General features: G+C 43.0%; 1 protein-coding gene across 1 annotated transcript in view; it reads right to left on the bottom strand.

The window, feature by feature from the left end:
• Positions 1–13,530, bottom strand: part of PREX2 (phosphatidylinositol-3,4,5-trisphosphate dependent Rac exchange factor 2) — a 922,406-nt gene that overhangs the window by 519,859 nt on the left and 389,017 nt on the right. Inside the window, exon 19 of the mRNA XM_029591436.1 lies at positions 4,099–4,184. Within this exon, the coding sequence (XP_029447296.1) occupies positions 4,099–4,184 (86 nt within the window). The remainder of the gene's footprint in view (positions 1–4,098; positions 4,185–13,530) is intronic.

Here is a 13,530-nt window from a genome sequence, read left to right as displayed (position 1 = left end):
GAGCATGGCAGGAAGCCACGCTATGCTGCTCCAGCCGTCCTTTCCCTGGTGTGGCAGGATGCCACAGGGACATCAGGGCCTGGGCCGCCTTCCTGGAAATCATCTCCTCTGCCTCTCTAGGCATGCATGTGACTGATTCCCCCACATTTAAAGGGTCAGTGGCAGGAACAGGCAGGTGTTGCCCTTTGATGACATCATAGGCTGGATCACATATAAGGCTGCTCCAGATACTCCTCCAGTGCCTTGGCAATAGGTTAACTCCTCCAGGAGTAGTGCTTTGCCTGCATTCCTATTTCCTCATCCTGCTTTCTGTCTTCACTGTGGTCCCTGAGTTTGTGGCTTCCATCCCTGTTCTGGTTCCTGGTCATGTCTAGATCCCTTTTGTCTGTGAGCAGTCTCCCTCTCATCTGTCTTCTGAGCTCCTCCATGTTCCTGTGGCCCTCAACTTCCTCTTTGTTGTTCATCTTCTTGGACTGATCTTCTGACTTGACCTCGGACTGGATCCCGACACTTCCTGACCTAGCTCTGACCTCAGCCTTGTTCTGACTCTGCTGCTTGTCACCTGTCAGATTGTGGCCTGACCCATTTTTCTTCCTGCTTTGCTGACCAGCTTCATCTACCCAGCATGGATCTTCATCTCCACAGAGGTCCGCGCCCTATTCAAGCCAGCCCCGGCACCCAAGGGCTCAACCTAAGGGAAATGAGCACTAGTATTGGTAATGATCCTGTTGGGCCTCTGCACCCACCAGCTCCACCTGCCAACGATGGGAACCTGCAGGGATCTTCCTTGCAAGTTGCGCCAACTCCACCTTGGCCTAAGGGTCCATGTTTCCAACACTTATATGATTAACCTTAGCCAGTTAGGGATATTCAGCAGGATAAATGAGTCGCTGAATATACTTAAATAAAGTTATCTAGGTATACGTAGCCATATAACTTTGAAAACTAACTGGCTATCTTTTGAATGTCACTGCTTAGATTTCAAAGTTGCAGGAAAATGTTTCCGGATAACTTTAACCTTAACCAGCTATATTAAAAAATAATTAAAAAAAATATACAATAGATGGTTAACTAGTTATTCTAACTAAAAAAATAAACAGGCCTACCAGCCTAATTCCCCAACTTCTATCCCAGTGAAACAAATATTTGCCTGCTGGCTGAGCTCCCCTCACCCCCAAGCCCCCCAAATAGTTCCAAATCACGGCAGATCTATAGCTCGCAAATTCCCCTCCCTGCCCCCAAATATGCTAAATAGAATCGTGAGATAGATATTAGAATTTAGAAGTAAGTCTCCACCAGAAGCCAACCATCCTACCCAAACCCTTCCATCCCACCCAGAATCCTAAAATCCCCTTACTGCTTCCGGAAGCATGAAACTCCTTATCTTCTGGATATAGGTCCTGACAAAGCTTTTGAAACATTGTCTCTTTGCAACCATATCTGTATTTGACAAGTCTTAGCAGTATGCTACTAGATGAGGCATGATTTTCAAAATAGTTTAGTGAAAGGAACAGAATAGAAACATTTCTGATGAAAATAGAGCACAATATGCTCAGTAGTAGGTATTCATATCCATGCTGATAAGGAAATGTTAGCAAATAAAGAAGACTATGGCTTCAGGGGATTGCACTGATTTGACTTAGCTAGTGAAAAGAATGAAATAAAACAAGATCCTAAAAGCACATCTATGATTGGAAACTTAGTTTAGCATCTAAGAGCCTGGAGTTCTATAAAGTGATTTGCCCGAACTTGCATATGTTCTTAAATGATCTTCAATTAGGCAAAGCTGTCCACAAAATAATTTACAAATAGAGAGAGGCTTTGTTGACTAAAAGCTATTCACTCATCACAGCTTAGATTAAATTCACAGCTATTCCTTACTCTTTGGAGGATTCTTAAAATAAAAATCCACATCTGCAGTATTTGAGCAAACAGTCATTTGTCATGAAAACTGCCTTTGGCTAAATTGGCCTATCTATAGAAGAAAAAAATAAAGAAATTGTTCTGCTAGTTGCTCAACTACAAAACGAACACCACATGATAAATGATGTTTGGGCAGTGCTACAGGAGTAAAGACAATATTCTTTTCAGATGTTTGAGTGCTATAGCCTCAGATATGTACAAGACTAAAACAGTAGCTGCAAGACATTTGATTCAGTCCTAGAAAAGGCATTCATTTTAAACAGTTGTTTCTTTCAATGATGGTAGACAGTTCTATTACTGCCCACATCCCAAGTAACATAAAAACATAGCAATAAGGCAGAAAAAGACCAAATGGAGCTTTCAATCTGCCCAGAAAGTTTCTTATGATAGTAACTGCCGCTCCGTGCAGGTTATGCCCATGTCTTATGTTAAGGGTAGTAATATTAACAATCAAAACTAAGCAATTGTCAAAGCCATTACAAAATTAGGGAGTGAGCAGCATTGGCTTGATAATTCAGATAGTGCTGCTTGAACATGTTTTGTCTTTGGACTTCGCCATTGAAGCAGTCCTATGCTTTTTAACTAATGTCCATATATCAGTACCCCGGACCATAAAAGTCAGGGCCCAGTGTTGGCAGTGGTCTGAATCCAATTCCCCATTAATTTATTTATTACATCTTCTTACCTTTTTGAAAGAATACCAACCAAGGTGGTGTACAGCATATTAAACAAAAACAAATGAACATGGACATAGAAGTGGATATTCAAAAGGATTGACTTGCTGTTTTTGGGACCTAGCCGAGCAAACCCTGAGTTTTAAATATCTTGTCCCACTGAATGGCTAACTTTTAGCCAGGTAAATCATTCTCTGGCTAAAACAGTCTGATAAAGAATGAGGCTAGTCAAGTAAAGTTATCCAGCTAGTTCTGGTTGGAAAAATAGCAGGCCTAGAGTTAGCTGGATAATTAAAAAAAAAACCCCATTAAACTAGTATGCCAAGCAATTGCTTATTTACCCCTCCCTCCCTCCCCCCACAAACACACACACACACATTAAAAAATTGTGTTGGCCAAATCTCCACTTCATAAATCCCAAAAGTGGCGTATTGGGCTGAATACTAAGTATCAAAGAGCTAACAGCTCCCTGCACAGTAGTTTAATTTATTCTCTTTACTCCAATGAAAAGGCCAGTGATTGGTTCCTTCACTGACAGCTGTCAAATTGTCCAACTCAGAACGGAGTAACTTTACCTGGCTTATTTTAAGCAATCTCCCCAGCTTAAGTTAGCTTTACACCCAAAGTGAGCCAAGTAAAGTTACTCAGTTCTGAATGTGGATTGGTCCCTTCATTAACATCAAATCCGAGGTCAATGCAAGTTACACTTCAGGTACTGAATACAAGCAATACTAGCACATTTATATATTGTGCAAATGGCTTAGTGGGGATTTTATTGGTGAAAAAAGTCCCCGCAAAATCACATAAAAACAATTCCTCCCTAAAATGTAGTTATGTTTTTCAGAAAATCACCGCTTTGTGAAGATTTCTGCACATAATAATTTTACTATTGTATTCTCTAATTAGCTGATTTTTAGTGATTTAGCATAATTTTTTGCAAATAGCTTCACAAATGCTGTATAACTTACAGAAAAGGTGCATGTAAAAATGAGCAAATGCAATTGCCCATGCTATTTTCCATTTTTTCTGTTTGCAATCAACTTTGTGAAACCATACATTAATACATAGTTCATTAGCTTACTGTGTCACTGGTTCTACTTTATGACTCAGGACCAACGTGATAATCCATTTTCCCAACCAACCAGGGGTTATTTTCTGGCAAGTTGTCAACCTGGAACCTTTTGTTGCCAACCTGCAACCTGTTTGAACTCGCTTTCTATTCTTCATTACAACTGGAGTGGAAATTGTAGGCCTCCGACCTGCTACAATTTGTTTTAGGAAAATTACCACTGCATGCTACCCACCACTTCAAATCTTGCTATGCACTATCAACTAGAGGTAAGAGGACAGCAGGATGGTATTTCGGCTATAGAGGGAGATTTTTTACTTTGGGTTGATGATTGGGAAAGGGAGGGATTTTATATAACTGCAGGAGATTATTATTTCTCTGCAGCTGACCATTCTATTGACTTTATTCTTACCCACCACATTTATTTCTTACCTCTTCCAACAGCATGAACCACTGATGGACCACATCCTCGTATCTGGAATCCAAGTCCATCTGTAGAGTCTGGGATCTTCACTGTCCTATTACATGGACAAATTAAGGAGTTTTACTTTTTCAGAAAGCAGAACAGAAGATTATTTTTTAGATGGGTTGGTATTTAGCTGTAAATATAAAACTCCTTATGACTGAATATGGTTTAATATAATAACAAACACACCATCAATCTTTAAAAAGGTGGTCTATGTGAAATATTTGATGATCTCAATCCAGCACCAATTTTGTTAGTCTCAGCAGAGAAGCCAAAGATTTTCACAGATAAGGAGCCTGAATTACCCTTTCACCCATAGACACGGACCCTGAAGAGAACGTGTGAAGTACATTGGTAACGGAGTATAAGCAGAAGCTTACAATACCACTGCCTGTATTGAATATATCACTTTCCTCTGCTGTCAATGCCGCAACTGTCACTTGCACTAAATTCACTAGAAAAATCAAATCAATCAAAAGTAATTCAGCACATTAATTTCCCTAGAAGTGAAATGGAAAAATTACTTATTTGAATCTATAAAAATAAAGCAAGCTGTTAAAATATTAGAAAGAAAAGGAGAAACATGATTGAAAAGCAGGAAAGAAGTGACATGAGACTGACTGAGGAGCAGATCCGTTTAAACAGCTGCCTATCTTAGCCTCAACTTCAGCAGCAACCTAGTCAACTAGATTTAAGCCTACAATGTTGGTGCTTGGGTTTAGCTAGCTAAGGCCGATTCATCAAAATGCTATAAATATAGTAGAAATAGTGGTGAAGTAGAGGTGGAATGGTGAGGCAGAGAGGGGAAGAGTGGTGAGATGTGGTAGTATTGAGGAGTGGAGAGGATGGAGAGAGAAGAGAAGAGGCATGAAGAGAGGAGGGGAGGAAAGAGGAGAAGAGGAGGGAGGATGAGGGCAGGTGTGCTAGGGGAAAGAGGAGGATTAGAGGTAGGAGTAGTAACAGGGACAGGAGTAGAGATAGGGAGGGGGAAGGGATAGGAGATGGCAGGAAGGGGAAGGAGATAGGCGAGTCCAGTGGGAAGAAGAAGATAGGCTAGGGATAAACAGAGAGAGCAGAGGTGAGGGCAGTTGGTAGGGTAGGTGCAGGAAAGGGGGAGGAACAGAGGGGAGAGGAGAGTGTGAGCAAGAATCAGGAAAGAGATGACACCTCTCTGAAACAGGATGTGGCACCCCCATCAGGCAGCCAGGCAGCAGTGCGCATATTCATCTGAGGTCATTGAAGTTCAACCGAGAGGACAACAAGATGATCATTTCTGGGGTCCTGGAGCATTATGCCATGCTCTTCGGCAACTGTACGGCCAAGACCTTGAGGGGATCCAAAGGCCAGATATGGCACACCATCGCCCAGGCTATCTCAAGGCACAGGTGTGTGAAATGCAGTGCGGAGCAGGTGGCCCACAGGTACCAGGTCATAAAGGCCCAGTTGAAGACAAAGGTGGCTAACCACAACAAGTACATCTGGCAGACCAGTGGAGGAGCCCATTGTCCAATTGTGCTCATGCCCATGGAGGATTTCCTCATCCAATAGCTTGAACCAGATGTGTTTGAGCGAATAACTGATGGACCCCCATGTGAACCATTAGATTCATTAGGAACTGAGACATTTTTGGGAAAAGCAGAATCTATTCAAGAGGATAAACTCCTCTTTAGCAAATATGGTACTTACTGCTCTTGCTATCAATTAAAAAAAGATATAGAGCAGCTTTTAAACTAGATCATTAGGGAAAGCCTGGTTCAGAGCAGCATATCCACAAAGGATACCATTTGAAAAGGAAAATTAAATTATCCTATCATTGAGAATGTAAAAAAAGATAATTATAACTTATCCAAGTCAACTAGGTTGTGAAAAAGACTACAATGAATACATTTAAGTGTCTATAAACAAATGCCAGAAGTCTAAAAAAATAATATGGAAAAGTTAGAGTGCATGAAAACAGATGAAGATATAGACATAATAGACATCTCAGGCTGGTGGGAAAAGAACAACCAATGGGATATAGTGATACCAGAGTACAAATTATAACAAAAAGAGCAAATAGAAGTGATGTGGCATTATTAGTATTATTATTAGTAGTAGTAGTAGTAGCATTATCGTTTATACTATGTTTTATTATTATTTTTTTGCTGCCTCTTTGCCTCTCCTCTTCCCCGTTTAGTTAGCTATATATTTTGTTACATGCTCCCGGTTCCCCTTTGCCCTGCTCTCTGTATTTTCTCTTCCTAGTTATATGTAAACCGATATGATATCCCCACGAATGTCAGTATAAAAAAGTTGCTAAATAAATAAATAAATAAGTTAAGGATTCCATAGATTCAAGCAGGATATACTGTTATGCTTGCCAGGCCTCTCTTACCCAATGCCGCACCGGGCCAGTCAGGTCAGCTTCAGGCCTCCTAGTTGTGGCAGAGAGTCACCGCCACTGCTGCCATTGACCCGTGGTCCCGCCACTGCCCTCCACTGCAGGACCCTTGTCGGCAGCTAGAGCACTGACGCCACCATGTCTCTTCGTGGTCAGGCTGCCATCCTGATGCTGCTGACTTTCTCTACCGGAGTTCCCAAGGCAAGCGTGAACACCCCTCTTCTACATTTAAAGGGCCCATGATGGGAAAGTGCCAACGGACCTTGCTGATGATGTCACCGCTCAGGGACTATTTAAGGCAAGTCCCTGCCTGTAGTCTTTGCCTTGGCAATAGGTATTTTCTTTCAGAGATGCGCATTACCTGTTCCTGAGTTCCTTCCTTGCCCCTGGTTTGACTGTGGCTTTGACTTTGGACCGGGCTTTGACTACAAGCTACGCCGCCTGCTAAAACCCTTGCCTGGATTCAGACTACAAGCTACGCCATATGCTACAACCCTTGCCTGGATCCCCACTACAAGCTACACCTCCTGCCATTACCTTTGCTGGGATACCGACTATGAGCTACACCGCCTGCCCAACCCTTGCTGGGACATTGGCTGAGTCCGCCGCCTGTTTCAGTTCTTGCTTGGACCATTTCTTGGACTTCATCTCCTGTTCCAGACTTTGCCTGCACTACTGCTTCTTGTCCCTCTTCTGGATTTACATCTCTGCAGAAGCCCCATGTAGGTCCAGAATGCCCTGGCACCCGAGGGCTCAACCTAAGGGGAACGTGGGCTGGTAGGGGTAAAGCTCCAGTGCCTCACCTACTGAAGGGGGGGGGGGCCTGTGGGGCTCCTCCCCACAGGCAGTGCCATCTCCCCCCTCGGTCTAAGGGTCCACTAGCATGACAGATTGCTAAGGCCATGGACCTGGTGGAGGCTTCTGCCCTGCAGGCCATCCTGGACTTAGCCCAGAAAATTCTGGAGCATAAGAACATAAGAACATAAGAAAATGCCATACTGGGTCAGACCAAGGGTCCATCAAGCCCAGCATCCTGTTTCCAATAGTGGCCAATCTAGGCCACAAGAACCTGGCAAGTACCCAAAAACTAAGTCTATTCCATGTTACCATTGCTAATGGCAGTGGCTATTCTCTAGGTGAACTTAATAGCAGGTAATGGACTTCTCCTCCAAGAACTTATCCAATCCTTTTTTAAACATAGCTATACTAACTGCACTAACCACATCCTCTGGCAACAAATTCCAGAGTTTAATTGTGCGTTGAGTAATAAAGAACTTTCTCCGATTAGTTTTAAATGTGCCCCATGCTAACTTCATGGAGTGCCCCCTAGTCTTTCTACTATCCGAAAGAGTAAATAACCGATTCACATCTACCCGTTCTAGACCTCTCATGATTTTAAACACCTCTATCATATCCCCCCTCAGTCGTTTCTTCTCCAAGCTGAAAAGTCCTAACCTCTTTAGTCTTTCCTCATAGGGGAGTTGTTCCATTCCCCTTATCATTTTGGAAGCCCTTCTCTGTACCTTCTCCATTGCAATTATATCTTTTTTGAGATGCGGCGACCAGAATTGTACACAGTATTCAAGGTGCGGACTTACCATGGAGCAATACAGAGGCATTATGACATTTTCTGTTTTATTCACCATTCCCTTTCTAATAATTCCCAACATTCTGTTTGCTTTTTTGACTGCCGCAGCACATTGAACCGACTATTTCAATGTGTTATCCACTATGACACCTAGATCTCTTTTTTGGGTTGTAGCACCTAATATGGAACCCAACATTGTGTAATTATAGCATGGGTTATTTTTCCCTATATGCATCACTTTGCACTTATCCACATTAAATTTCATCTGCCATTTGGATGCCTAATTTTCCAGTCTCACAAGGTCTTCCTGCAATTTATCACAATCTGCTTGTGATTTAACTACTCTGAACAATTTTGTGTCATCTGCAAATTTGATTATCTCACTCGTCGTATTTCTTTCCAGATCATTTATAAATATATTGAAAAGTAAGGGTCCCAATACAGATCCCTGAGGCACTCCACTGTCCACTCCCTTCCACTGAGAAAATTGTCCATTTAATCCTACTCTCTGTTTCCTGTCTTTTAGCCAGTTTGCAATCCACGAAAGGACATCACCACCTATCCCATGACTTTTTACTTTTCCTAGAAGCCTCTCATGAGGAACTTTGTCAAACGCCACCAAGACAATCTACATTCTGTCCTTGCTGGACAGCAAGGCTCTTGCTTGGGCCTCTGCCTTGTGGTAGCAGTCCAGCCCCATCCTCCAGGATTTCCCCAGGATTTTGGAGCTCTTCAAGACCATCTTTGACAACCCGGGCTGTCAGGCTGCCTCCAGGTTGGAGCTCCTTCACATCCGCCAGGGCAGCCATTCCCTCTTCGAGTATACCATAGAGTTTGGACCTTGGCCACGGAGGTCCATTGGGCAGAAAACTGTCTGCACCCCATCTTTCTCTTTGGCCAATCATCCAGAATCAAGGATGAATTGGTGGCTCAGAAACTCCCTTAGATGTTCTCATAGAACTGGCTGGGAGGATTGACCGGCAACTCCAGGATGGTCTTGAGAATTCCAACACTCTAAGAAATGCCTGACCATTGTTCACTGCCCGAGGTGATATTCTCCTCCTCCTGAAGTCTTCTCTACCTTGGGGGCCCTACTGGAGGAATCGATGCAATTGGGCCGTGGCCGACTGTCTCCGGAGGAATGCCTTCACTGCCACCAGGCCGACTGGTCACCTAATAGCCCAACTGGTCACCTAATAGCCCACTGCCCAGTACAGCCAGTAAGCTACAAGGCCAAGGAATCAATGGGGGACTGAACCTAGGCCTCACCTCTCCAACTCCCCCATTAATGCTTCCTGTGACACTTTCAGTCGGCACTCAAGATTTCAACAATCTAGCTCTGGTTGATTCTGTGGCCGGTGAAAATTTCATCATTAAGGTCCTTGTAGAGCACCTCCAGATCCCCATGTATCTCTGCCCAGTTACACTGGTCCTCTCACCCATCCAAAGAGATCCCCTCCCAGGGAGATTTATCTGCATTACTGGTCCCTTAAAGCTACACACAGGATCTCTCGAAATGGAACATTTGACCTTCCATGTGCTTGATAAAGCCATACATCCCTTGGTACTGGGATTGCCATGGCTCCAGCAAAATTCTCCAGAATTTGACTGGACTTCTCTTGAGCTGGCTCAGTGGAGATCTGGTTGTCATGCCCTGTGTTTCCACCCCTGTCAGTTCAGGTGGTCTGCCTCCACAGTATGCACAGTTCGCAGATATCTTTTCCAAAAGGGAGGCTGCTGCTCTGCCCTCTCACAGAGTGTTTGATTGCACCATAGACCTGCTACCCTGTAGTAAGCCTCCTCAGGGTATAGGGTACCCTCTGTCATGACCTGAGACCAAGACGATGTCAGAATACATCCAAGAAAATCTGGACAAGGGCTTCATCTGTCGCTGGTGCAGGCTTCTTCTTTGTAGCGAAGACTGGACCTTCCATCCATGAATCGACTACTGTGGCTTGAATACCATTACACAGAAATGCTACCCCTTACCACTAATCTTGGAACTATTGGATCGCCTGCAGGGAGCAATGGTCTTTTCCAAATTGGACCTCCAGGGAGTGTCTAACTTAATCTGGGTCAGAGACTTTGATGAATGGAAGACGGCTTTCAACATAAGAGATGGTCATTATGAGTATCTGGTCATGCTATTTGGACTCTGCAGCACCCCAGCCATCTTCCAAAACATGATGAACGAGATCTTCAGAGATCTTCTTCATGAATGTGTCATCATCTACTTGGACGTCATCTTAATTTTCTCTAAGGACCTGCTTTCTCATTGTTGAGATGTCTCCTGGGTACTCCAACACCTCCGTGGCCAGCAACGCTACACTAAGTTTGAGAAGTGCTTATTTGGAAAGAAGAGTTTCCTGTTTCTGGGGTACATAGTGTCCTGGCAGCGGTTTCATATGGACCCCGACATCCTTAAGTGTATACAAGATTGGCCACAGCCTAGTGGTTTACGAGCCCTACAGAGGTTCCTCGGCTTTGCAAATTACTATCGCAGCTTCATTAAGAACTACTCAAAGCTGGCAGCCTCGCTCATAGATCTGACTCAAGAAGGGGCCAACATTAAATTGTGGCCTCCTGAGGCTGTGGTGGCCTTTCTCCAGAAACCCTGTCTCCATTACCTGCTATTAAGTTCACTTAGAGAATAGCCACTGCCATTAGCAATGGTTACATGAAATAGACTTAGTTTTTGGGTACTTGCCAGGTTCTTATGGCCTGGATTGGCCACTGTTGGAAACAGGATGCTGGGCTTGATGGACCCTTGGTCTGACCCAGTATGGCATTTTCTTATGTTTTTATGTTCTTATGTTCCAGCAACCAGATCCTCAATGCCCTTTCATTGTGGATATAGATGCCTCTTCTGAAGTCCTTAGGCTGTCCTGAGCTGACCTCAGGAATTCTACACCCCTGCTTCTTTTTCTCAAAGAAATTTGCACCTGCCAAGCCAAATTATGGTATTGGCGACAAGGTGCTATTAGCCATCAAGCTCGAGTTGGAGGAATGGTGCTAGTGGTTAGAGGGGGCTCAGCACCATATTATCATCTACACTAGCCTTAAGAACCTTGAGCATCTCCACCAGGCCCAGCATCTGAACCCACGATAGGCCCAATGGGCCTGTTTTTTCACCCGTTTTGATTTTGAACTCAGATATAGGCCTGCAGATAAAAAATCCAAGCCGATGCCCTCTCTCACTCCTTTGTGAGTGAGGATTTGGTTGAACCACCCTGGCATATCATAGATCCGGTCCAGGTTCTCCTCACAGGCACCACAACTGCACCTCCACGGAAAATGGTCATTCCACGTAAACTCCATCACAAAGTGTTAAGCTGGGCCTATGATTCCTGTGTTGCAGGCCTCCCGGGATGAGCCCAGACCCTTGCATTGCTCCAGCAATTCTACTGGTAGCCCGATATGCAGAAGGATGTTCGGGCTTATGTGGACTCGTATGCCATCTGCATGCAGCAGAAACCTCTAGTGTGATGACCTTGGGGGCTGTTACAGCCATTGCAGGCCCCCAAGGAACTTTGGACTCACATCTCCACCGACTTCCTCGTGGACCTACCCTTCTCAAATGGCAACACAGTCATCTGGTGGTAGTTGACCATTTCTCAAAGATGTCACATTTCACAGCATTGCCTGGTCTTCCTTCTGCTCCGCAACTAGCGCAACTCTTCGTTCAGTATGTGTTTTTAACAAAAATTATTAAAAGTGCACTTCAGGGCAGCTAGTTAGGGAATGCTTGTGATTTTTTGTATTGATTTTTGTTAAACTATTTTTAATAATTTTTGTTAAAATATGCTTTTGTCACATGCATAATAAAAGCCTTTTTATAGATTCCCTTGGATTTCTATAATTACATGTAAAGAAATATCAGCAGGAAGGTACTGGAAATGAGGCTGAAAGGGAAAATGTTTTTATATTGCTAATATTTTGATGATGCGTAATTTTACTTGTATTTAAATTGTACGATATTTTAATGTTATCTGCTTCAGGATGTTTTTCATGGGGAGGCAATTTATCAAATTTAACATTAAAGTAAAACAAAGTAAAGTAGGAGGAGGGAAACAAGTCCCAGAGGAGCACTTAGGAGGAAGAGGATCATTACTGTTCACCAGAATATTATGGCTTGCCGTACAAGCAAGAAAACTGCTCTTGACCAAATAGTATATTTTAAGCAGCTAGAACTACAGACTCCATATGAGTGGGTAACACTTTGTAGAAAAAGATGATCTGGGTTTTATCAATTTATATATTTTAAATTTTATTTTCCACGGTTTTCAATATTCTTGTAGAATGAGGATTCCATCTTTAAAATATAACACTAGTTACTTCCAAATTTATAGGGAAGGCAATTATCTAAGTGTTTTATGCACAGAACTGGCCTTTTACAAAATTACCCGCTTGATATGGGGGAAACCATATTCACATTATGACATGCTCTCATGCAAGTTTATTTGGACTGTGTGAAAGTATTCCTGGGTGTGATTGTTGCACTCACATACATATCTTTGGCTTTTAAAAAGTAAGATGTTAACTTTAAAACAAGTGTGCAGGTGCTCATATGTTGGAATTTTAATTCATGCACACAGTTGGCGCATTTCATTTATAATACACCTATCACTTCTAATTTTAAGCTGGCACTCCAGCAAATATGTTTTGTGTATCTTCCTTAGGACTTTGTCTGCTTTAATGCATGCAGGTAAATGGATTTTAAAACATGTACGTGTGAAGGACATTCCCAGTTTTACCAATTAGTCCACCAGATTGCCCAGTCCGTCTTGAGGTCATCCAGACCTGCACCCTGCACAGTCGACCTAGATCCCTCACGTCATTTAAGGCCTAAACAGAGATTTATGCAGATTTATATGTACAAGTTACAGCAGTTTAGAAAACTGACTGACGTGCATAAGCCTGCTTTGAAAATAATCCCACTAAATCTACCTGCATATGTTACACCAGCTAAAATGTCTGCACAAATATTTCATGAAAATGTACATGTATAGGAGTGAATTTTAAAAACATTGCTCGCATAAGCAATGCTTATTTAAAAGCAGCAAATTATGTACGTATATGCTCATGTGTGAGTAAAAAAAAAAAGGGCAGAGTTAGGGATGGGACCAAACTTTATGCGTGTAAATTCAAATTTTAAATCCGGTGGCCACAGCACGCAGGGATCTATTAGCCATGCATATTTGCTTCTGCTCTTGATGAGATGTAAAGGTGAATTTTAAAAGCCCAGCATGGGCCAAAATCGTGAGATGCACACGCGCCCTCCAAATTTTAAAAGCAACCCAAATGTGTGCATCTGTCTCGATTTAAAAAAAAAAAAAAAAAAGGGGTGTGTTGTGTTCAGAGCTTGAGCATTTCAAGGCATGGCCAACAGATGTGCATTTAAATACTTGCATGCCTGGGCACAAGCCCAGG

Source organism: Rhinatrema bivittatum, chromosome 2 (assembly GCF_901001135.1).
Source record: "Rhinatrema bivittatum chromosome 2, aRhiBiv1.1, whole genome shotgun sequence".
Taxonomy (NCBI): Eukaryota; Metazoa; Chordata; class Amphibia; order Gymnophiona; family Rhinatrematidae; genus Rhinatrema; species Rhinatrema bivittatum.
The sequence above is the reverse complement of the archived record's forward strand: the minus strand, read 5'-3'. Positions and strand labels throughout refer to the sequence as shown.